Below are 24566 nucleotides of genomic sequence, written 5' to 3' on the forward strand. Positions count from 1 at the left end.
ACACCGTTCTCTCGGGGCAGGACAACGAAAACAACCGGCGTGAATTAATTGGCAAGCGGACCGGATTACTAAAATGAACGGAAACGCGAGATCACGAGGCTAAAAATACTTTACTAAGAAAATCAAAACACAATTATCCAAGTTAATCTCAGGCTGTTGCTCCTCTACCTGCGGGTTAAAGAAGGACAGGTGCCACATTAGGCCGCCAAATTAAATTGGATTTGAGTCATTGTGAAGCTTTGTTCTGGCAAAGAAAACAAACATAAGAATCTGCTGTAAGAGGCGATTCAAGGTTCAACAATCACCGACAGATGGCAGTCAAACATAGAAAGTATATGCCTGTATTCTCTTGACCTCTGGTTTATAAGCGGTGGTGGTGATTTTCTTTCTGTTGATTTATTATCAACTTCAGAAACGTGTTCAACTCTTAACTTCTACAAATGTGACACTTCATACACAATACATATATAGAAATGTAGGAATTTTGTCTCTTTCTGCTTTTTTTTAACTGGTCGTGAATTTTTAGCCAAGGAAAATCTTTCAGACGTATTTCTACTCGCTGGTTCTTCGTAATGGTCTTGTCTTCTAACACCCTTATACATCCTTACATTCAGGAAGTTCTCCTGCTTCTCACAGTTCAATCCCTTTTCATATAGGACATACAGGTTTTGTTCCACATGTGGTTTTAAGGCGTTTTCAGCTCTGTGTCTCTGCTTAATTGGCTGTAATTGGCTGCACCTGTTGTCTTGTACTGTGCTTGTGACTTCTTCATTCATTCAGAAATCATTCACACATTATTCAGGCCTACAGGCTTCATTCTTTCAGGGATTTTATTCAGCATTTCAAGCGTTTAAAATCTTTTACGGTTTTCCAACAAAATATTTTTTGCGTCCAGCATTTCAGGTGCTCTATACTTTCAAGTCTGTCTTGGCTTTAATCTTTCAGGCATTTCAGCTGCATTCAGCGAAAACTTTCAGCCTTTGCAATCACAGTGTAATTTCATCAGGAAATGCATTTGTAGTTATGTTTCCTATTTTTATATTTTTGCAACAGCATAAATAAAACAACATCATAAGGCTGTTGTAAGGAAACACCACATTTAGCAAGGCTCGCCCTGTGCCCACCTGGGATATGAAAGGATCCAAACAACTGTGGGCAGATCAAATGTCTCGGCCCAGAGGTGACTTTGATTACAGGCTTTGTAATAGAAACGTGACCAAATGCTGTTTTTACTCTCCTATCTTTTAGTTTAATTTACATATGCAGCAGGGTAATTGAACTTAGCTGGAGTCCCCAAAAATTAGGAAACCCTACCAGCTCACAGGTGACCCTTGACCTCGCTTTTGGAAGTGACTGGGGAATAAATCTGTGACTGAAAACAACATGTCATTTTCATTTCCTAGACAAGTCAAGTGATAACGGCGGCCACCATGCACAACTGTGACCGAAGACTTTTATTGTTTATGTTATGAGGTTCCAACCAAAACATGTGAATGGTTAATTTGATAATATAATCACATATATATACTTCCTTAGCGAAACGATTCAATTAGTTTCCAATTCAGTGTCACATCTTAGGTGTGTGTAAAATTAAACGTAAAGTACAAAGGATATTTTGTTGGTTTTGACATGCGTTTGGCCATCTGGTCTTTAAATGATGATGAACAGTCCACAGAAGCACAGACTTAATAGTTTATTGCTGCAAACAGGTAACTGTGACATCTTGTAGCGTACAGATTTCCTGGGAGTGTGCATGCATGTACTGATCAAAAACTGCAAAATACTGTTTTGGTTACAAATAAATCCTTCCATACCTCAATACGTACTCGTTGTGCTGATTTCGTAATCGTGTCTAAACAAAGGTGACAAAAGGTAACACTTTCAGCAGAAGAGGAAGCATAATACAGTCTGTGTCGACTAACAGGCTTGTTGGATCATCACGTAGAAAGGCACTTTGAGAAGCAGTCTGCTTTTTGTGTGTTGGTTGGTTGATTTGCTTATTTTTGCTCGCGTGAAATGATTCTGTTCGTATTGCTGTTGTGGGTCGTTTGGCAAAGTCAAAGACATTACTCGAACTCCTCGTGATTCTGGGTTGACTCGTTGATCACCTGAACAAGAATGTTGAGAGAAGAGATAAAGTGATGAGCGGACCACCAAAAGAAAATCACCGAAAATCAAGTCAAGTGGTCTCTACCTACCTGACCATCCCTGGTCTCAATGGTCTTGATGAGAACCTTCTTGGTTGTTGCCATTTCCACATGAGGTTTGAAATCAATCATTGTTTCTATGGTTATGAACAAGGAGGGGGAAATGTGTGTTATTAACTGACAATGAATCAATATTAACAACCCCCCCTGTGAAAACAACATGTAGAGATGTATCCTACCTCTCAGGTTTAGAGATGAGAAGTTTGGTAGAGGGGTGGTGATTCTGCAAATGAAGAAGAGCAAAAAGTTGTAAAATCAACACTAAAGCGACGTCTTTGTTTGGTGAAAGAGTCTATGAGAGCACTAAAACTCACTCAGAGAATATTAGTATTGTTTCTGAGAAAGTATTTATCTGTCACCTGCTCTCCTCTCCTTCCAGCAGCTTCCTGTAGGTGGCGATCTCAATATCCAGGGCCATCTTGACATTTAGGAGGTCCTGGTACTCCCGCAGGTGCCGGGCCATCTCATCCTTCATGTTGTGAATGTCCTCCTCTAGGCGGCTGACAGTGTCTTGGTAACCATTGGTCTCCAGGGAGAAGTTCTCCTCCACCTCCCTCATCTGGCGCTCCATGGACTCATTCTGGGATTGGAGCCAAGAGGGAGCAAAATGACATTTAGGGAGTGGCAGTATAAATCTCCCCTTTTCTTTTTCTCTGTGCTTACTTTTTTTTTTTATTGTTCGCGGTTTAATTAAAACTGTGCATGCGTGGTTAACATTACACACTCACAGTTCCTTTAAGGGCCTCCACCTCACAGGTAAGGGTCTGAAGCTGGCGTCTGTAGTCGTTAGCATCCTGCTTGGCCACTCTCAGGGCATCATTATTCCGGGCTGCGGCATCGGTGAGGTCGGCAAACTGGCAATCACAGCGAGAAACAAACAGAGGACATAAAAAATCAGCTGTTCAATAAATGAGTCGGGGGTTGATGGAGAGATTATTTGGCAGAGAGAGTGAACTGAGTGTAACTGGGATGAACAATATGACCATAATGGTGTTTGAGTTTAACCTCTACTGCCAACATCCCTAGGTCATTCCTAGGGAAGATTCCGGACATCTTGCAGTATTGGAAAACAATTTACAGTATCTGGAATATGTGTTCTAATCATTGTGTCGGAGATCCCACCTTCACAGTAGGAACCTTACCTTGGATTTGTACCATTCCTCAGACTCCTGAATGTTTTTGGAGGACAGGTTCTCATACTGCAGACGGACGTCCCTCAGAGCAGCTGTCAAGTCAGGCTTGACTATATCCATGTCCAACTGCACGTGCTGCTGCTGCTGGATCCGGCTCTGCATTTCCACCAACTCCTACAATAGATTAGAGAACCAGCATAAGCAAAAAGCTTAAACTGTATTTCCTTGATGAAGAACAACCACTGGACTATACAGAGTCTGTTTTAGAGTCTATTTCTATGGTTTACTGGGGAATTCCTGCTGCAGTCCAGTGTGTCAGCTTTTACACCGAAGTGGACGCTTACCTCATCATGCAGCTTTTTGAGGAAGTCGATTTCCTCCTGGAGTGATTCGACCCTCCGTTCCAGGTCCAGTCTGGCAAGGGCAGCATTGTCCACATCCTGTGCCATGACAGATTCTTAATAAGGTGATTCGTGAAGGTGACTTGCATTATGCATTAAGTGTTTGCTGACAGACCCAAACGTACTGTACAGGTTGCTCTGCGCACACACACACACACACACACACACACATACACACAGCAACCCCACATACAGTACAAAATGACCTATTGTGTCAGTCTACCAAGGTCACAAACAGGCACATGCGTCCAATATAAATCAAGTGTAAGCACATGACAAGGTGAGGTTGCTGGCAGACGGCTCGGTGTTTTCTTGTGATTTTCAAACGCAGCGCTTTCAAGCCACAGTCCCCTGACACGACCACAGGCAGATGGACAGGAATCAATTGTCAAGTGGTGTAGAAAAAAAGAAACTAATCAGGCTCTATAATTGCCTGTTCGTCTTTACTCATCTCTGGGAAACGCTTTTCAATCCCCATTTAAAAGATTGTGTTTAAATAAGGGAGAGCTCTGTTGAACACCCTGAATCCACTAAGCATTTTTCAGGAAGATTTAAAAACCATTTACTATAACCAAACCTAATTCCTAACTTGATATTTGAGATGAATTCGATTCAGTTCTATTGTATTGGCGTATATTTGGTTATCTCTCAGTCATGCGTACACATTCTGGCATGGTACCAGTGTGCTTTGTCAGGGCGGCGGCAGGCTGTTATTGAGGTATCAGCAAATGAAGCAGCTTTGCTCTGCTCTAATGCCACAAACAAAGTCTGCTATTCAGCAGAGTTTCCCCGCACAGACCCGGGGGATGGAGGAGTGACTGTCTGCCTGACTGAGTGCCTGCTGCTGGCCCTGCATTGTTGACTGTGTGCCACTGTGGCAGGACACAGGGACTTCCTTCCTGCCATTCATGGACATGGTCGAGATCCTTTACTGCCCTGAAATGACTCGACTGGAGAAACGGGAGTAACTGGATCAATTTTATATTACTGTTTTGTCCTTTGTCTTTTGTATTTTGCACAATGAGGCCCATTCTGAACAATTTGCCAAACACTGTGTGGTCAATTCCTTACGACTGGAGGTTCATCAACTTTTGACTCATCTCATTTTCACTAATTCACTCTCAAACCAGTCACAGGGCATGAACTCTGACAAATCCTCAATAAGTGACATTTTGCTGGTGGCTGTTCTTCTCGCTCTGATAACCACACGGAGCCCACATTGTTCAGCCAGTTCCTCTCATTGTAGGACTGATTTAACCCCTTAAACCTTTTTGGGATCCTGGCTAGATGCGGCTGTGTTTGCAATGATGGGAGTGCATTCCTTTCTCTCAAGCCCGTGAGCAATAATTAGATAGAGAACACGGGAGGAACAGGAGACTTGACACCAGGGAGCAGTTCCTTTAACTAAAACGCAGAGCCAGTTAAAATGCTCTAATCTCATTCGCAACAATTTGGGGGTTTGAAGGTTTATTAAATCAGGAATAGATGGGGACGTGGAACAATGCCCACTTTGTCGGATGCACATGTTTGATGCAATACCAAGAGAACTAACAACTAGCAACTCTGTGGCTCACACATCGCCACAGAGTAGAGGGTCGTGGAAATGGTTTATATGATTGTGTATTAAGTCGATCTTTGTCTTTCGTGTCGTTTGGTGGTGTGGTAGGGGGGTTCACCAGCTGTGGGTGAGGTCAGGGAGGGACAGAATGGAACGTGTATCTGCAGTATCTAGTTTGTGATGAGTTGTAACAGGAGACATTTGTGTGAGAACTTTGGATATACAAGGTTAGTGCTGGGTGAGAACATTCAGTTATGCCAGTTTATGCATTTCATAAACTGCAAGAGGACAACAGTGCCCATTACATAAACACACACATCAGCTCACTGATCAAGTGCGACAATAACAGTATAATATTATTATTAGGGAGGCAGTGGCTCAGTGGGTAGAGCTTCCGCTTGGGAACCGGAGGGTTGCCGGTTCGAGCCCCTGCCAAGGTGCCCCTGAGCAAGGCACCGAACCCTCAATTGCTCCCCCCTCTGCGAAGGGTGGTAACTGTAATGTAAGTCGCTTTGGATAAAAGCGTCTGCCAAATGATCGTAATGTAATGTAATTATAAATAATATTACAAGCTCACTTACTGCAGATGTATTGCGTATTTAAGTGGTCATTGAGGGTTCGTGCAGCCATTATTGACTGACACTTCACAGAGCACCACGGCACATTACCTTTATTTTGTCTCTAGTCATACATTATAAAGGTGGAGTAGAGTTTTGGCTTGTGATCAGGGCAAAACAAAGAGGTCTTAAACTTGTTCTTTTAGAAACGAAGGTTTATTTCCTGTATTTCTATACTAAATGCTATGTAAAGCCAATTGAAAAACACTAAAAACAAACAAATTACACCTAAAAACCGAAACATCCGTGTCTCTATTTATGTTTTGGTTTTTCTTGTTTCGAAGGACCCCTGCTGAGCTGCCCTATCAGCTCCTGCACAAAAATATCTGCTTATCATAGTTTAATATTAGGTCCGCATAAAAGCGTGTTGCTTAGTGGGAGGGGCCGCGCCACGCACACACACACACACACGCACACACACACACACACGCACACACACACACACACACACACACACACACACACACACACACACACACACACACACGAGAATAGAGTTAAAGGGACTCAGATACTGAACCTGTCTGAAGCTCTGCATGTTGGCCTCAGACTCCTCACGCTGGTTGATCTCCTCCTGCAACCTAAAGTAAACAAAGACAAAGCAGGTTTATATTCTGGCATCAATGAACCCTCTGGGATCAATCAAACACACTGCAGCTAAGTGACAGTGACTTTCAGATGGAGCACCAAAACCTACTTTTCTCTCAGCCTGTCGATGTCATCTGCCATGTTGTCCCGGTGAACCTCCACCCGGGCCTTCTCGTTGGTCAGCTGGTCCACCTGGCGCCTCAGCTCCCGCATCTCCTCCTCGTAGAGATCCCCGACCCGGGACGTCCCTTTGCCCCTCAGCTGCTCCAGCTCCGCCAGCAGGATCTTGTTCTGCTGCTCCAAGAAGCGAACCTTCTCGATGTAGTTGGCGAAGCGGTCGTTGAGTGACTGCATCTGGGCTTTCTCATTGGTACGGTTGGTCAAGAAGTCGCTGTTGACGGCGTCGGACAGGGAGAAGTCCAAGGTCTCGGAGGCTAAACGCGGCATGGCCGAGCTGCTCCGGAGCCGCTGGGTCTTCGTCGCGTAAACGGTCGGGGCGGAGGAGAGCCCGTAGGAGACCCGAGAGGAGCGGATCGGGCTGGAGAACTGGCGGCCGGTGTAAGAGGTCCTGGTCGGGACTCTGTCACCGCCGAACATCTTCTTGTAGGAAGACTGTGGAGCTGCTCTGTAAGACATCTTTGTTGTTGTTTTTGGTCAGCTGCGGTAAAGTGTGCGGTTTGGAGCAGCCTCCCGTCCCAACAGCATCAGCGGAGTGGGATGAGGAGGGCGTTTCTCCTGCGAGCACTGATTTATAGTCTCCTCCTTATGCAAATGCCCCAACAGCACCCTGAGTGACACCCTAGGGATCCTATGGAAGCACTAACGGAATTCAGAGCGAGTAGAGTATTTACGATGTAAAGAGTAAACAGTAAATGTCAACATAGTGCTTGTTCACAGAGCGATACAGTGTTAAGGTTGTGTGTGTATCACGTGTGTGTATCACTTTCATTTGACTCATGTATCTACAAAGGTGGGACATTTTATTCTCTATGTTCCGTTGCCAACTAACTGTTAACATCAATCTTTAGATGTGACAGCACAGTGTGTGTATCGATCAGATGGAGCACACGTGACTTGCAGAGCCATATTCTATTGAACACACACTGGATGGGGAAGGGGCGCGCCCACGGTGAGAGAGGAGAGAGAGAGAGAGAGAGAGAGAGAGAGAGAGAGAGAGAGAGAAGGTTGGAGAAGATGAGGTGGAGGTGCAAATCGATAGTCAATACTGACAGGTTTGCCGCAGTGTGGGTGCGTTAGACCATGTTAACTATCTTTAGATTGACCTGCAGAATGTAAGACTGAGTCTCTCTCTCTCTCTCTCTCCCTCTCTCTCTCTCTCTCCCCCTCCCTTTCTGCTTGTGCTGCAGTGCTGCTGACTTGCTGAGACTCAGTCATTCTGTGTGAGAGAGATGCGGGACAGGAGAGCTGAGCCAATGACTTTCTACCCCTCTTGCCCCTGCGCACACTCCAGCACTCGTCCAAACTGTTTGCCATATTCCACTTCTCTTCTTTCTCTCTCTCTTTTATGTCTCTTACAGATTTGTTGACTGGATCGCAGCCCCGCATGCACAAATATGACTTCTAGTGAGATTTCCACATTTCTGCCTCGTGGTGCAGGATGGCGGTGCATTGATTGGAAGTTGGCGTGATGCCCCTGAGCCAGAACTGTGTGGAGGGATAAGCCGCAGTGACCTTATCAGATCTTTTTTAAACGGTAACTGGTAAAAGTCTCACCAGGCAGCAGATTGTGGCTGGAAATGGAAGCCAAAGGTTTCATATTCACTGTTTCCTGGTACCTACACTGCTTTTATTCCTTTTTTTTCCGCAGCACCGGGGAGACAGAACCATTTTCTTAACTCTCAATGATGGAAGGAAGGATGAAATGATGAGAGGAATAGACCAGACATGCAAAGACACAGCATTAAAACAGTTAAAAGCCCACCAGCAGTAAATTAGTGAAATCCCGATACCAAAACTGGAACTAGAAATCCACATGATCAACACCCAGTTGGAGGCAGGAGGAGAAGAGGGGGGATACAAATTCCTGCTCTCGGGCCCATTATGACCCAGCACCGACCAATGTTTGTGAGCGAGACAGACAGAGGAGGCCGGGTTGTCGCACACACACAGAGCAGGGATTGTGTATTGCTGATCTGTCACCTCGCCACTGCAACAGAATGCAGACAGTGGGTGGTAATTATTGTCTGTAGATCAGGATTTGCCCATTTGACACAGTTTGGGCCAAATTTCTCCCTTTTTTTTGCATGGGGCAAAGTTTGTAATTGATTGTACAGTCGTTTCTTTCTTGTTGCTGAGGTTTGAGGCTGAATGGCGCTGCAGGGGAGCTCATTACAATGAATTTCAAGGACGGGAGGAGAATCAAATAAGGCAGGACATTACAGTCTGTGTCACTTGGCCTGAAATGGCACCGGGTTGCCAGATATATTAAATCCGTATTCCTGGGTGTCATCACAGCAGGCCGCAGGCACCGCAAAGTAAAAAGTCCTCCTTTGTTTCATCTCCCATGATGGTGAATCACTCGCCTGCACGCCCAGTAACCATAGCAATCTTTATTTTCAGAGATAAAGCCCAGACCGAGGCGGATTCAGCTGCTGCCCTCTTCACGGAGATTAACACTCACAGGATATTAGAGACACATTTTATATCCCTAAGTAACTCTGGCAGAAGAGTAATGTAAGTCATGTGTAGTTTACAACAACGTGCTGTGTATGATATGGAATTCATATACAGACAGATACAGAGTTTTGTTATTTGATCTTGTTTAAAACTGTTTGATCAGTTGGTGGGATTTGCTTTGGGTCATGACATGGCAGATTTAGGAGAGGGAGTGTTAGTGCACCAGTGTGTTTGTTGCTCAGTCCAGTGAGTGAGAGTGAAGCTAAATGTGAGAAAATAAAGGTCATAAATCCATGCGAGCGGCCCCCATTGAGCCTTTGTCAAATGTGTGTGCGTGTGCGTGTGCGTGTGTGTGTGTGTGTGTGTGTGTGTGTGTGAATTTGTCTGGACAGGCAGAAAGAGAGGCTCGGGAAGGGGGGCGTGGTTGTTGGATTGCTACAGCCGAGTTTCCCCTGCTGTTATTCCCAACATTTGCCATAAAGACTGTGCAGAGTGATTTTTCTGACAAACATGTCCCAGCTGTACAGATTGTGTTTACATCCGACTATTTGTGACAGAGATCCAATCACACTGGGAGTCAGATCACATCTGTATGTGGTATTGTTCATTTTTAAAGGCCCCATGCACCCTCAGTGGTGTTTTTAATTATTCTCACTGACTGAATCTCTTCTTGGTTGTTGTTGGCAGTCACCAGACTCCATCTGTACGTTCTCCCTCCCTAAAAGATGCAACAAACCAATGAGGGGTCTCTGGAAGATGTCGGTCAAGCAGTCTGGTACACACCCACACACACATAAGAGGCCTCAGCAGCTAACATAATTTAAAACACCTGTCTGAGTGAAATCACAGAAATAACCCAAACCACACTTTAGATCATGTTTTAGATGTTAGAAAGTTTATATAATGCCTGAAAATCCTCTACTTTTCTGGTAGAGGATGTTCTCTTCTGTTCATCACTCACTCATGTTTTGTCCTCTTCTATTTTCCTCTTCTTAAACTTACTGTTACTTAACTATTTCCCATCGTTTCCCCTGCCAGTTAAAATGAGTTGAATAGGGACGGGCACTCTTTTTGTGTGATGGCGCTTCCACCGAATACCTTTCGACTGTCGTCACAACAGGGGAATTAAACTGCAGCGGCTATTTTCCAAATCTCCATGGTGACTGACAAAACACTTGGAAAGCATCCAAGTTGGTAAGGTCTCTCTCTCGCCCCCTCTCTCTCCCTCTCTCTCTCTTTGTCTCCCTGTGTGTTTGTGTGGAGCGACTGGCTTAGGGGTCAGGCTGGGGGAAAGTGTGTGTGGCTGAGTTCAAGTTTCCACTTTAGATGTTTTTTTTTCCTCAACATTTGCCCTTAATTTTCCATGAAGTCATCATGTTTATCCTATAAAAGGTTCTTCTATTCACACACATACCTTACTATCCAGTAGAGTCCGTCACTGACTAAGTGTCACTTACATATGACTGTACCAGGGGGCGGTGCCAAGTCTGACTGCCACTTCCAGATGACACTCACTGTCTCCTCGCCTGCCTGAAACTGAGAGGCCCAGAATAAAACAAATCCTTTACATGTTAAGATAGAGAATGCATCTATTTAAAAGACCAAGATTCCCGTCTCCAGGCTCTTTCTTGTACCTTTCTGTCATTCAGGGCCTCTTTGTGTTCGGCTTGAAGGAGCTCCGCCGGCCCCCTGCACTCAGACTCTTCAGTTCACATCCCCAATGAACCCAGAGGACCCCAACTCCAGCCATGACATCACTTTTCCAAATCCAGCCATTTGCTGTTACTGACACTAAAGCTTTATCTAATGTTACTGACTGAAGGGAGGTGATGTAGAGGAGTCATATTTCTGGTAAATTGACTCTTATTGATTTAATGCAATTATTCAAATATGTAGACAAAGTCATCGGGTATGATTCATCTTCGTCTCTTTTCTTTTTCACTATTTATTTCAGAAGAAAAGACACGCAATGATCTGCATTCATTCAGTTCTAGGATAAGGTGAGCCTGTCAGATTGTCTATCAACTGCTAACACACACAGACAGAGAGTGTGTGTGTTAACAGTTGACATTCATTAAAAATGTAAAGACTAAAAAAAACATGTATTTTGATTTTGTAAAACAGAGTTTAAACCATAGAGGACTTGCTTATTCAGTCTGATATTGGACTTGTTGGCGTAGAAATGCTTTGCAAAAACAGCATAGGCTCACATTTTCACAGTAAATGATACATTGGCACAGCGGTTTGTCCAAATGCTCAACAGCCCAACTTGAGCTGCCATCCGGAGGTCACGCCAGTTTGATGTCCACCCCGTTACAATCAAATACGCCTACAGGTAGTTAAGTTCATATTTATACCATTTGAAAGTTTGAAAATGTGATCATACTTGATTAAAACAATAGATTATGTCCATTTAAGACTCAGGCTAAACATGAAAATGGCAAGTAATGCATTACAGGTGAAAAGTTAAATATGGTTTATTAAATAATATAATCTTACAAGCGATAATAACATTTGATCAGCTGCCTTCAAGTTCTTTATGTGCGCTGTTTTCATTTTATAAAAGCTCTCAGATGAGGAAGAGAGTGAACATTATTTACAACAAACAGTTTCCCTGCTCATATTGCACATTTTCACAGAACCAAAACAATCACAAGAGTCACAACTCTCTTGTTATTGTTATTGTTTATCATTTTGTTTACTGATCACAAAACATTTGTTATAATCGCTGTAGTCCCTGAGGAGTCTCCCTTTATAATATGGGACAGTATTGGCCACATCTCACACGCAGCGTCTCCATTGAGTCTTGTACTTGCATTACATGCCTCCTTGCACTAGATGGCGTTGTTGCCTGCGCCACGGCTGGGGACTGGTCCTCTGGATGCACTCGTCTGTCTGCAGGTCTGAACTCAACTGATGCAAAAGATGACAGACTGCCATTCTTATTGGCCCAGTTCTTGTTGGTATCGACAGTAGGTGATACCCTGGGTCCTTTACCCGTCCCTCCACTCGTGCCTTTTCGCCCATTTTTCACGCTGGCGTCATCGTCCAGGAACGGGTCAGAATCGCTCCCGTGCGACATGTTGAAGTAGGTGCACTTAGGCGTCGAAGGCTTGGCCATTTCTTCCAGTTCTGATGAGGAAATGGCCTTGAGGGGGTGGGGCGGAGCCTCGCCACGTGGAACGTAATCATGACTCGTGTCTGTGGACGCGCTGTCCAAATCGTCGTACATTCTGTTGGAGACCGGAGGAGATTTCCTGATGAGGTGATTCTCCCTGAGCAGCCATCGACCTTTGTCAATCAAAACTCCATCATTAGAGTCTTTTTCAGAGTTGAATGAGACGCAGTCTAAGGCCTTCAAGGGACTCGCTGGGGACAGACTCTCCGTTGAAGCTTTAGCCCCCGAGTCACAGGAAGAGAAGCTCCCAGCACTTTTTAATCTGGAATTTTCCACGTGTCCTGAATGTCTTCCGACGGACGACTTTGTCCTTTGCGTCTCAGTTGTGGGTCTCTTATCTGGAGACGTTCTCCCCGAAGCGCCTTCTTCGCTCTCTGTGAAGACATCTAATGATTGCTGAGTTTGATATCCACCGCTCTCCGAAGTCTCCGGCCTATAATCCGATAATTCCGATAAATCTGAGGTGCTGGGACTCGGGAGACGTTTCAAACCGTACCAGGGATCCTCTCTGCATTTAGGAATGGCTTGTATACCCGGAATGTTATCTGGCTCGATCCTGATGTTACCCTGAGTGTCGTATGTGAAGATGAGTGAGGAAGATTGAAGGGCAGCGTTGACAAAGTCGAGCAGTTCCTGAGATATTCGAACTGGGTGTCCCTCGCTTCCCTCCTCATCCTCATCTTCATCTTCATCACAGTCTGTTTTATTTTCATTGACAGATTCTGTACCATTACCTTTTTCGTCTTCACACTGGACCTCGTATAACGTGTTGTTCAAAGACTCAACTCCTTTGGGATCAGCCTCCTCTAACACTCTTTCACCATCATCTTCACACCCCTCGTTTAACTCGTCACCTTGCTCTTCTTCGTCTTCTTCATCTGTCTCTTCCTGCTCAGCTTTTGCGTTTACTTCCCTCATCTCTTCGACCTCCTCTCCTCCCTTTGCATCCTCTTCTAACCTCTCAAACTCCTCTTCACTGTTTTCCTCATTTACCTCCTCATTCACTTCCTCTTCCTCTTCTTCTTCAGCATCCTTTCCTCTTGAAAGTCTACACTGTTTCCCCTCATCTCCTTCCACAACCTCCATCTCCTCTTCCTCCCCTGTTGCTCTCTCATCCTCCTCAATCATTAATCTCTCTTCCATCTCATCAATTGCTTCTTTTCTTCCTCCTTCCACATCATTTCTCTCCTCTTCCTCATCCGCTGTCAAATCCTGCTCTGACACTACCTCCCCTCTTTCAACAGACTCCTCTATCGCCGCAGATCTGTCCTCTCTTATCTCCATTTCCTGCTCTTCCTGCCACTCATCATGGTTTCCTGCCCTCTCTTCTCCTTCATCTTCCATTTCATTCTCCCTATCTTCCCCTTCATCATCTTCCTCTTTTATATCTCCAACCTCTCTGTCTTTATTTACCTCTTTTACGTTTTCCCATTCTTCATTATTTCCTGTAACCTCTTGTCTAAACTCATCATCTCTTCCTTTGTCTTCAGCCGCTTCCTTTAACCTTGCTACACTGTCAAAGCTTTTAGAGATTTCTCCTCTAAGGTCTTGCTGGATACAAAGCTCCTCCATAAGCTTGGCAATATCCAAATGCTGATCATCAAATACATCTCCTCCTTCAGAGTTCACCTCCCATGTTACCTCTCGCTCCGACACCTTGACAGGGATGGATTCATTTTCAAGCCCGTCCCTCAGAATCTGGAATTCCCTCCATCGTTCTCTGAGCTTGGAGGATGTTCTGCTCTGCAAATCCATCAGCTTTGCCCTCTGCTCCTCCTCATCCTCGACAGCAGAAATCCTCAGCAGGGATTCCATCAGTTGCATGGCCTCAGAGGTGTTACTTGTCTCTCTGCTGTCCCCATCCACTCTGCCCTTGAAGACGTCTCGCAGAGTCACTGCTGCCAAGAACGCCAGGAAGACTTTGCACGGCGAACCAAAGACTAAAGCCACTTGTGATGAGAAATCAGGAAGGCTGCGGGACTTCTGAAGGTTTGACGGGCTGACAGATTCAGAAACGCCTCTAATGTTTTGAACCGTGGACCGAATCTGCCTCAAGACAGCTTGAATCTTTGCTTTAGGGCTTAAAATGTTCGATTCAGCAGTTTGGGGCGTCTGCAGTCTGTTCTCCTCGTGTGCAGTCGGTGTTGAATCACACAGATCTCCTGCTTCCTGTTCATTTGGTGTCACAGCTGTGTCTTCTAATGTTTTGACAGCATCACACTCAGGGCTCTCTTCAGATTCGGAGTCGTCGCCTATCTGAAACACAGGTTTTGTCTGCGGTGACTCTCTGCCTCCCTCCTCCCTGTATTGACTCACATTATGCAGCCAGTTCTCAACATACTGGTGGACGTCAGAGGCTGAGGAGTTGAACGAGGACCCTAAAGTCTTTGATTTAGGCTTGATAGTCATCTTTCTGTCCGGCAATACAGATTTTTTGGGTTTTAATACATCTAATGTGTTTTTCTTGACATTTACATTCGGCCCATTGACCTTAGCAGCTGCTTTGCTGGTATTGGTTAGTTTCTTCCCTAGGGTCTTTCTGGACGTGTTCAATAAGAGGGATTGGCTCTTCCTGGGTCCATTATCATCACTACTTGATTTCTTGATTGCTACTTTTTCATCTGGCTTACTCTTTTGACCACCTTTAGCCATTTTGGATGAACTCTTTTTTCCTACATCGGCATTGCTGAGCTTGTTAGCAGATGAATTTTTGGTATTCTTCAAGGGACTCGTGTTTTTTTGCTTTTGAGCTACTTTTTGAGCTACTTTTGAGCTACTTACTGAAGTGAAACTCTTCCTACTCGGCTGGATCACTTTTTTATCCTCATGTGGCGACTGAATTTGTGAATTTGTCACAATCTGGGCCTCACTGTTAGCGAGACGCAGCATTAGATCGTCCCTAACCTCGGGTGTTGCCTGGTTTGTCTCTGACGACAAAGACAAGATCTCCTCCTTCCATCTGTGTGGCGAGTCAGCAGAGGCAGGCTGCCAATTCAGATCCACGTCACAGTCATTGTTGGGTGAATGAGGCTCTGAGGCGCTGGAGGCCGGTTCACCCTGCAGCATCGGGTTTGAACAGAGTGACGCCATATCCTCTGAGCTGTAGTGATTAGTATTTGCTAAATAGTTGTTGTAGCATCCTTGACTCTCATAAATATGCATCACCGTCTCTGTGATCTCCATCCCGTTATTTTGTATCTGGAGGACCTCAGCGACTCCTGCGGACTTAAGGGAGGTGCAGCTGACCTTCTTGCTCGCCCCAGCAGAGGCTGTTCTCCGAGGCTTTGGTACTGGCCTGCTGCTGCTGCTGCTGCTGCTATGTCTGACCACACAGTGTCCCGCAGCTGTCTCACCATCAGATGTCCTCTCCGTGTAGGAATAATAACCTCTGCTCTCCTGGACCCCTGACACTGTCACCATCCGAACACTTTCAACAGATTCCTTCTTCTTAACTCTACGTAGACCTGGTGTAGGAACGCGTTTGAAGCTTGGTTTTATCTTTCCAGAGGTTTTTGAAGCGTCGCCCTCGTATTCTCTCTCATCACTGAAGCCAACAACGCTCTTCCCACCAGCGACAGCGGAATGGTTCTCTTCTTTAGATTCTTCTTCAGTGATGCTCAAGGGCCCGTTAGCGAAGGCCATGTTTGAGTCAGGGGAAATGTTACCTGAGCCGGTAACGGAGGCACAAACGGGCCCCTTGCTGAGGCTGGAGCGGCTGAGCGTGGTGGTCCAGTGCAGCATCTCCTCCTCCTTAATGGTCAGACGCACTTTCATGTCCACTGTCATGCTGCCGTCTTGGTTCACACGGAAGGACTTTTCAATTTCATCTTCTTCAGGTAGGATGGTGGTATGACACTCAGGGTCGACCGGTGCGTTTTCATGAGTCTCTGTGTCTGCAGGGGTCTGAGGCTGGTTGACGTCGCTTTGATTCGGTCCGTTGTGATGGTGTGGGTGATTGTTCAGGCCTCCGTTTCGAGACTTGTTTATCTGGTTGACCATATATTGCTCAGAGGATACTGAAAACTTTCTGGAGCCTCTTCCACTTGAGAAGGTTTTCCGGTTCTCTTTAGTACGAGGTTTAACAGAGAGAGAGAGATAGAGAGAGAGAGCGAGAGAGAGAGAGAGAGAGAGAGAGAGAGAAATTCAATAACGAGATCAATCTTGGAGATGACATCACTTATGTATTCAGTATTGAGGAGTCACACTTACGAGGTCGAGGCTCAAGTGGTGGCATTGAAGATGGTTCCACAGCATCTGACTTCACCGCCTGTGCCATGTTGCCTTTTCTGAGACCGCTGTTGTTGTTTCCTAATCTGAAGGGTTCGTTTCCCGCTGCTATGACAACTCCAGAGCACAAGATGATGGCAGCGAGCCCATCAATCTGAGAGGAGAGGGGAAAGGAGAGGAGAGAGATGCATCACTACTGCCAAAGATAAGAATACCAATTGATCACTTATATGGAAACATACTTGTCATTGTGATACAGATTTTTGTGTATGATGATATTGTAATCACTTACTCTTCTGCCATCCGTAGTGTAGAGTTTCAGCACAGGGAACTGCATAATCTGAGAGAGGTAATCTAACAAAGCATCAAATGTCGGTGCAGTTCTTTTGTGCAAAACAATAGTTTGTTTAGCCGAGGGATCCCTGTTCTTGATGACCACAAGTCTCTTTGGCGTCCTCACTGCCATCCTGTCATTGATCCTTGCTGGCCTGTTTAGGACTTTTTTCCTTCTCCCCAACTGAGCTAATTGGGCCCCACGCCGCCCTCGCCGCCCCGCGCTGACAGGTCTGGTGGTGTTCCACGGTACCTGCTGCCGGTTAACTTCATCCAGGTTTAACGGCTTGACCCGTTTATGATCAGAACACACATACGATCCCCCGTCATGTAAATCGTGTAAATCCGTAATAGAGTGTGTCCCCCGAGGTGTGGTGATGATCCTCACACCAAACGGCAGGGGGACCTTCTTGGACAGAGCGTCTAACAGAGCATCAAATGTCTTGAAGGTGCGTGCGTTGATGACCAGGCGCTGGCCGGTAAATTTATAGTCCCCGCTTTTGTAGAAACATACTCTTTTAGAGGCCGAGGGGTCAGAGGTGGGCTGTAACCGCCTGGAGGGTAAAGTCTGCCCACTATCAGAGGACAGGGCCGGGGCAGGCGGCTCGTGGAGGGAAGAGTGGCTCATACTGTGTGGAGGAGGCTAGGAAGAAAACAAAGAGAGGGAGATTCAAGTTGGACCAGAGTCAAATTGTTGGTCAAGGTAGTGCAAAAGAGATGCATCCTGGATTTGTGGCATGGATCACTTGTTGAGCAATGTTAAGATTTGTAATATTCTTTAATATTCTTACGATATTAGTATTGGCAACTAGATCATTTAGTTTCAGTCACACTCACTTTGTATTAAATTTCTGTCATGGCAAAATAAGTAAATTAGGTTCTATTACATTAAAGGAACTTTATACTGTTACTGTTACTTTCAACAACATAGCAACATGAGTACATAAGCTGTCTGTCTCTTCTCCATACACACACAATGTCAGTTGACTTGATTTGAAGTACAGTCAGCTAGAAACAAGACATACACACGGGTAAAAATCTAGATGTAGGTACAAATACAAATACGATCAGACACAGGCATGATTATAAGGCTTGTAAATAGAGCACTATATAGACATAGATGTAAATAGGCATCGATATAGACATAAGCATAAGGCCACAAACATATAACATACAGTACAGGTACTAAAGAAAACAAATGATTAGCAAACAAACTTGGAAACATAATGAACGCAGCTTACCTTATCTCATATTTCAATTTAATTATGAAGGCTAAACAGCAGAAAGTGTACATCCAGTATTCCTGCTAGCGCTTGTCAAAGCCTCTCAACGGCACTCGGGGGCTATTTTTGGACATGCAACATCATGGCCAATTTGCTTAATCTTTACTCACTCTTAATCAGTATATCAAGATAAGGTAACAAACAGAAGAACCACAGGGGGAAGTGGGTTGATAGTGTGTGTTGTAAGTCATATTTCACAAGGATTAAATCAAATAAATGCAATAACAATAATAATAAAATCTAATATATTCCTACAAGCATCAGATTACATTTTTATTCTATCATCTATGTTCCATCATCAATAAAATATCATATTACAACACAAGAATATATTCAGAAAGCATCTCTACGTCATACATAAACATTATCACTGGTGGTTGAGAATGTTTCTACTTGCCAGCAGCCTCCTAATCAGATTTGAGCAGTGAAGGCCTAATAGGGATTAGGTTAAAGATTCTGCGCACTTGCTGACAGCATGAGGGAGAATAATACATCTAGAGCGCAACAGAGAGTGTTAGAAAGTTTCCATCCGCTGATGTGATTTGCATGTTCGCTCAATATCCTTTTATTTATAGGAATTGGGACAAGAATGGGACCAGAATGTGAGGAATACTGCTGCCTTTATAAAGAAATTAACTTGAATGGCTGTCACAGTGTATCAGTGTGCTTATTGCATGTGTTTATGTGATGTGAAATTCTGACTGTTAACAAGGAACAACATGTCAAGATGAGCACTAATACTGTACTTCACGGCCGTTATCAGACAATGTGCCAATTACCAACTGTCCCCCCCCCGACTGAGTAAATCCTGCTAATTCCCTTTACTAGCGTGGGAAAGGCACGACAAGTACGTACACTGTCTAGAATTATGAAGACTGGCTGGGAGGAGGATTCAGGGAAGGGCCTGAATGAGGGCAGAATATGAGCACATAAGTCCATTACATCACTACTTATGTTGTCGGTATGTCACCATCAGATGTGGGAAATCTTTGGGGAAAATAATGTTATAATAGTGTCTGACATATATTGTGTACTGTACAGTGTGTGTGTACTATAAGCACATAACAGATCGTACAGTATTTGTTGGATGAAACCATTGAAAGAAATTTCCATATCCCGTGCCAGTCTATGTAGATTTGTCATAAACTAACAAAGTGATGTCATCAACCTAACAAATTGATGTCATCACACTACGACAGGGATGTGGTGATTGCAGTTTGATGGGATTTGATCACTTCGTTTGTTTGATGATATCACTATTGTTTATTTAAGTGGCTACAGAGTCTGACACTGTTGAGAGAAACATTGGAAGCAACACAATTTTTTTACCCCTATATTTGACTTTGACAATTTAAAAGAAAGTTACCTAGACTCTGATCACCCTCCCTCCTCCCAATCCCCTATTCCCCAACCCTCGGACCTCAGCATGACTGGAAGACCCTGGATCACCCTATGACTGTGAGTTTCACGAACGGACTTGAAAACAGCAACAATACCTACAATAATAACAACATTGCACTTAATCCGTGTATTGTCTGCAGTCGCACTTGAGATATTTCTAAACTATTTGTTAAAACAATGTAATATCTGCCGTTAAACAGATGTATGCGCGCTGTTAACTACTGCCGCAAGAGGGCATTTGGCGCCATCAAACGATACGTTGCGGTATTACCACAATGCGTGCAAGGTTTTGGTAGCGGGCCAGATGTTTGTTCACATACAGATTCACATTTATTTATCCATAAAAACATGTCCCTTTGATAAATGTGTCTGATCAGTGATGAGTACCCAGCTCAGGTGTATCAACTACCTGTCCAATCTTCGTCTCTGTTTCGATTCACTCAGCCCTCCCCAGGTCATCATCGTGTCTCGGCTAGTCAGGTCTGCTACACAGCGGAGGGTCTGTGTGCGGTCCCGGTCCGCCAACTAGACGCTGCCTGCACTTTAGTGGCGTGGTCTTTGTCGTTATTTTTCTTTTTTTATTTGCTCCTTTAAATTTTTACCTTCCACGAAATCAGCCGTTATGGGCAAAAAGGAAGAAGAGGATATCATTAGAATTGCGAAGAAGATGGATAAAATGGCGCAGAAGAAAAACGGGGTGAGATGCCTGAAAGAATGAACGCTCGAGCTGGCTGCTGTTGATGTGTTAGCCTCGGTTAGCCTCGGTGCTAATGGCTGGTGGTAGGATGTTATGTTGTGTTATGTCCCTCCAAAATGCAAGTCCCAACGTTTAGTGCATTACCAGCTTTAATAGCAAACCCAGCGGCTAGCGTGCATGCTGCTAGCTCCAGCTTTAGCTTCAAGTCTGCTTTAGTTCACTGTAACTATCATGGGGGTGCTAGCAGTTAGCAGTTAGCCGCGGCTAGCCTCACAGGACAGAAAACAGTTCCAGGTGATCATTTAAATCGATCGCACTCATCTGACCTGGCTGTTTTGGCGACAAGTAACATCTTATCTGTTACTTTAAGCGCGACTTTGGCTTCTTTCACTGGCTCAGTAACCGGTAGCTTTATTAGCTGGAGCGCTACTACACGCAAGTAAAGCAAATGTTGTAACATTTCGTCAACGTTTACCCAAATGAATGATCGCTTGCTTTCTGTGCGACGGCGGGTACGCGCGTTTGAAGGTTGCTTGAGTAAACTCAATGATCGATGAATTTATCTCGCGTCCCGGGGCAAAAATGGTAAACAAAACTGGGCTCGATTAGTCATCCTGTGTGTGCATGAACTACAAAACAAAACATCTTCTTTCATCATCTTAAGATCTTTGACCTGCAAGCTGATGCATCAACTAATGTGGGCCAGCTTCAGGGCAAAGTGTTATGTGCGTTATGTGTTATGGGATTGTTATGTCCAAGTGTATATGAAGCCTGATATGTGATTGAACTCTTCCTCATCCTTAAACTCTTCCTCATCCTCTCTGCAGTCGGGGGCATTGGACCTGCTGAAGGAGCTGCGTTCCATCCCCATGACCCTGGAGCTGCTTCAGGTACCTTTTGCTTACTTGTTGTTTAGGCTTATTGTCGAGGCAGCGTCACGTTCCCGAGGCACTCACACACACTCTCTCTCTCTCTCTCTGTAGTCTACCAGAATCGGGATGTCCGTTAACGCCATCCGTAAGCAAAGCACAGACGACGAGGTGACATCGCTCGCTAAGGCCTTGATCAAATCATGGAAGAAGCTTTTAGGTAATTACAACGTTTGAAGTTTGAGTTGGATCACGTTTGGCTTTGATTTGATCTCAACATTTGTGTGTATTGGACTCTAGATGAGCCTGGAGGTGGTGAGAAAGCCTCGGACGAGAAGAGGAAAGAGCAAACCCCCGTTCTCTCTCCGTCGCAGGGAAGCCCGGAAGCAAAAGAAGAAAGGTAACGGGATCAAACACATACAATAAGTCGGGACACAAATCTGCTGATCAGCATTGGTCGGCGGTGGCGTTAACGGCGGTGGCATTAACGGCTGTGTTGTCGCTCGCTCTCTCAGCAGCTCCAGCAGTAACTCCAGCAGCAAGAGCGAGTCCGCTGACGTCGCGTCCAACTCGCTCATCGCCACCTTCCCCCGTGCGCCCACCACCTCCGACTCCATCCGGATCAAGTGCAGAGAGATGCTGGCCAACGCCATGCAGACGGGAGGTAAAGCCGCTTCCTCCACACAATCAGTAACAACTTCCCAACAGAGGGTGTGAGTTTGATTCGTGGTTTAGTTGCTGCGGATCTGATTTGATCTATTTGTAACCTTTTCTCTCCGTCTCTCTCTTTCCTTTCAGACGACCATATTGCTATCGGCGCTGATTGTGACGAGCTCGGGGCGCAAATTGAGGAATATATCTTTTTCACACTTCCTTTGTGTTTACATTTATATCTTCTATCTTGCATTGAGAGCTCCAGCTGTTTGCCTCAGTGTTGCGTAGCTTACTGTATCTACGATTTGAGTTCCTTGACCGGCTTGCACGTATCTTCCAAGAGTTCAAGAACACAGACATGAAATACAAGAACCGAGTGCGGAGCCGGATCTCCAACCTGAAGGACGTGAAGAATCCCAATTTAAGGAAGACGGTGCTGTGCGGCAGCGTAACTCCAGAGCGCATGGCGAAGATGACGGCAGAGGTGAGAGAGTCTGTTGTTTTCGGTGGTACGTTGTTGTTTCAGCAGCGTTTGATTCGGGTCAGAAGCATCATTGTTGGTATTCTTGGCTTCCCTGCAGGAAATGGCCAGCGACGAGCTGAAAGAAATGAGGAAGAATTTGACCAAAGAGGCTGTCAGGGACCACCAGATGGCCACCACAGGAGGCACCCAGACGGATCTGTTCACCTGTGGGAAGTGCAAGGGCAAATGTTGCACCTACACACAGGTACGTGTGAGCCCTCCTGCATGTTTGGATGTGTGTTTGAAGCGGTTTCGCATCATTCAATCTTTAGCTTGCTCTAACTAGATGAGAGATCTAAACCCATGTCCTCTTGCTTGACCCTGAGCAGCTCCTCTCTTAACGTGTGTGTGTGTTTGATCCTCCCCAGGTTCAGACTCGCAGCGCTGATGAGCCAATGACCACGTTTGTCTTCTGCAATGAATGTGGAAATAGATGGAAGGTATGTTTTTCTATTTTAATGCTTCTCAACTCGACTCATGTTGAAGTTTACCTGCACACCAATATCCACCTACAACCCCGAGCCAAAGTATGTGGACACCTGATCAGAACACATCTTTGAGTTTGTTGGATGTCCCGTACAAAGGGAGTTCAGAGCCAAACCATGACCCGATGGACCTTTGCACACGGCTATGCTGGAACAAAGTGCTGCTTAAATGTCTTTGTATGCTGTAGCGTTCAGATCGCCCCCGCACGGGCGCTAAGTGGCCTCAAACAAACCCTGAAACACAGACCCAGATCATTCCTCCTCCTCCTCCTCCTCCTCCCCAGTCTGCACCATGCATGCTGGCAGGCAGCGTTCTCCTGCCATCCACCGCACCTACACTCATCCATCAGACTGGCAGATACCGAAGCGTGATTGATCACTCCAGAGAGCGTGTTTCCACCGCGCCAGAGTCCAATGCGGGCGTTCCACCACTCTAGCTTGAGGCCTGGCGTAGCTTATATTGATCTCAGGCTTGTGATCAGCTGATCCGCCCGTTTCATGAAGCTCCGGAACGCACAGTCGTCGTGCTGACGTTGCTTGGATTTGTACACATTTATAAGGAAGTCAACAAGTCTTGTTCAGGCGTAGGAAAGTGTGTTTGCTGGCCTCACCCAAGATGTGACACAGCTGTGCTGAAGAGGAAGCAGGACGTGACACTGCAACAGCAACTAAGGTTGACTGGAGCAGATCAAGCAGGGATCCTATGACAGTGACGGTGAAGCCGTTAGTAAAGGGTGTGGCTGAAAGTCAATGATCAGGAGGGGTGTCCACATACTTTTGGCCAGGCATGCTTCATCCTGTAGAGCTCTGAATGTTGCCTTGTCCCTGTAAACAACACGAGAGCGACCCACTGATATTCATGTGATCCGTCTTATATTCAGTACATTTAAGTGGCATGCAAACAAAGTAAAGACATTCACTTCTCATCATCAGTGTTTCCAGACATTTCTTGGACGTGCTAACCCAGAGTTTCTCCGTGTTCCCTCAGTTCTGCTGAATCGGCGGGCATCGTCTTTGGCACTCCGACAAAGTAGCAAAAATTCCTGGACCAGGTTCTGTCTCTCTGCAAACAGATTGGAGCTTTCTCTTCTGTGGTACATGGTGTACACATTTGCCATATAAAAGATGCCACTTGCAGTTACAGTTTGAACAAATATGTTTATAGATCCAATTCATTTGTCAGTCGCCGCCGCCCCCCTCCCTCCCCCCTCCTTCCCTCCAAAAACCCCCCTCACAGCCCCCAGAATCTTTTACTATTGTTATTAGTTGTTTCTCACTGTCAGATATATGCGATTATTCATGTCTCAAGTCTTTTATCCGCATTTTTTTATATGTAGTTTTAACACTTTCAATGATGTTGCGTTGCTTTCCTCTCACGACATTGCATTGTTTTATTTAATTTCCCAATAACGTGTAATCCATTTGATTAAAAAAGAAATGCTTTTCATTACGGCTGCTGTGCCTTCACTTCCCCCTCTGCTCGGGCAATCTACATTATACTAATGCAATTAAGGATCTCAAAAAGTGTGTGTGTGTGTGTGTGTGTGTGTGTGTGCGTGTGTGTGTGTGTGTGTGTGTGTGTGTGTGTGTGTGTGTGTGTGTGTGTGTTGGGAGTATACATTTGTTATTGGTGGAATATTCATTTCATCAAAGTGAATGTTGATGCATGCATATTAATCCGTCTAGGGGCTGGAGGATAATGTCATTGGCCGAAGCTCAGAGGGGCCACGATTGTTTCCCTTCCTTTCTCTGGGTTTTAATGGCCAGGTGCAGCC

The 24566-nt window shown here is 45.2% G+C and overlaps 3 protein-coding genes across 4 annotated transcripts; 1 reads left to right on the plus strand and 2 right to left on the minus strand.

The window, feature by feature from the left end:
- Window positions 1-1686: 1686 nt before the first annotated feature.
- LOC142996409 (vimentin-like) lies at window positions 1687-7208 on the minus strand. Its single transcript, XM_076147397.1, has 9 exons — window positions 6614-7208; window positions 6437-6497; window positions 3685-3780; window positions 3350-3514; window positions 2936-3061; window positions 2567-2787; window positions 2387-2430; window positions 2199-2284; window positions 1687-2108 (listed from the first exon to the last, which is right to left on the minus strand). Exons 1-9 carry the CDS (start codon window positions 7138-7140, stop codon window positions 2067-2069), a joined length of 1368 nt encoding a protein of 455 aa, XP_076003512.1. The 5' UTR covers window positions 7141-7208; the 3' UTR covers window positions 1687-2066.
- A 4685-nt stretch (window positions 7209-11893) lies between these two features.
- LOC142996108 (uncharacterized) lies at window positions 11894-17507 on the minus strand. Its single transcript, XM_076146999.1, has 5 exons — window positions 16839-17507; window positions 16529-16700; window positions 13824-16383; window positions 13054-13358; window positions 11894-12999 (listed from the first exon to the last, which is right to left on the minus strand). Exons 1-5 carry the CDS (start codon window positions 17505-17507, stop codon window positions 11894-11896), a joined length of 4812 nt encoding a protein of 1603 aa, XP_076003114.1.
- Window positions 17508-20027: 2520 nt separating this feature from the next.
- tcea1 (transcription elongation factor A (SII), 1) lies at window positions 20028-24226 on the plus strand. Of its 2 annotated transcripts, none has more exons than XM_076149420.1 (10): window positions 20028-20260; window positions 21088-21150; window positions 21244-21349; window positions 21430-21529; window positions 21648-21793; window positions 21928-21984; window positions 22113-22267; window positions 22365-22511; window positions 22675-22746; window positions 23780-24226. In XM_076149420.1, the coding sequence occupies exons 1-10, from the start codon at window positions 20186-20188 to the stop codon at window positions 23786-23788; spliced, it is 930 nt and encodes a 309-aa protein (XP_076005535.1). In that variant the 5' UTR covers window positions 20028-20185; the 3' UTR covers window positions 23789-24226. The 2 variants fall into 2 exon arrangements, with proteins under 2 accessions (XP_076005535.1, XP_076005527.1); XM_076149412.1 differs by having other exon boundaries at window positions 20030-20260; window positions 21645-21793.
- The last annotated feature ends 340 nt before the right edge of the window (window positions 24227-24566 follow it).

This window comes from Genypterus blacodes, unplaced genomic scaffold (genome assembly GCF_046128005.1).
Source record: "Genypterus blacodes isolate CSIRO-AG114 ecotype Tasmania unplaced genomic scaffold, CSIRO-AGI_Gbla_v1 ptg000005l_1, whole genome shotgun sequence".
Classification (NCBI taxonomy): domain Eukaryota; kingdom Metazoa; phylum Chordata; class Actinopteri; order Ophidiiformes; family Ophidiidae; genus Genypterus; species Genypterus blacodes.

Bases quoted from the DNA above. Each gene is read 5' to 3' on its own strand.
- LOC142996409 (XM_076147397.1), bottom strand. From the start codon at position 7,140: ATGTCTTACAGAGCAGCTCCACAGTCTTCCTACAAGAAGATGTTCGGC. The intron at 3,515-3,684 runs GTAAGCGTCCAC...AATCTATTGTAG, and splicing joins TCAAAAAGCTGCATGATGAG to GAGTTGGTGGAAATGCAGAG. The intron at 3,062-3,349 runs GTAAGGTTCCTA...TGTGATTGCCAG, and splicing joins AGGAATGGTACAAATCCAAG to TTTGCCGACCTCACCGATGC.
- LOC142996108 (XM_076146999.1), bottom strand. From the start codon at position 17,507: ATGAGCCACTCTTCCCTCCACGAGCCGCCTGCCCCGGCCCTGTCCTCT. The intron at 13,359-13,823 runs GTTAAAGGAAGC...TAGACTTTCAAG, and splicing joins AGCTTTGACAGTGTAGCAAG to AGGAAAGGATGCTGAAGAAG. The intron at 13,000-13,053 runs GTAATGGTACAG...ATGAAGATGAAG, and splicing joins CCAGTGTGAAGACGAAAAAG to ATGAGGATGAGGAGGGAAGC.
- tcea1 (XM_076149412.1), top strand. From the start codon at position 20,186: ATGGGCAAAAAGGAAGAAGAGGATATCATTAGAATTGCGAAGAAGATG. The intron at 21,794-21,927 runs GTAAAGCCGCTT...CTTTCCTTTCAG, and splicing joins CAACGCCATGCAGACGGGAG to ACGACCATATTGCTATCGGC. The intron at 22,512-22,674 runs GTACGTGTGAGC...GATCCTCCCCAG, and splicing joins AATGTTGCACCTACACACAG to GTTCAGACTCGCAGCGCTGA.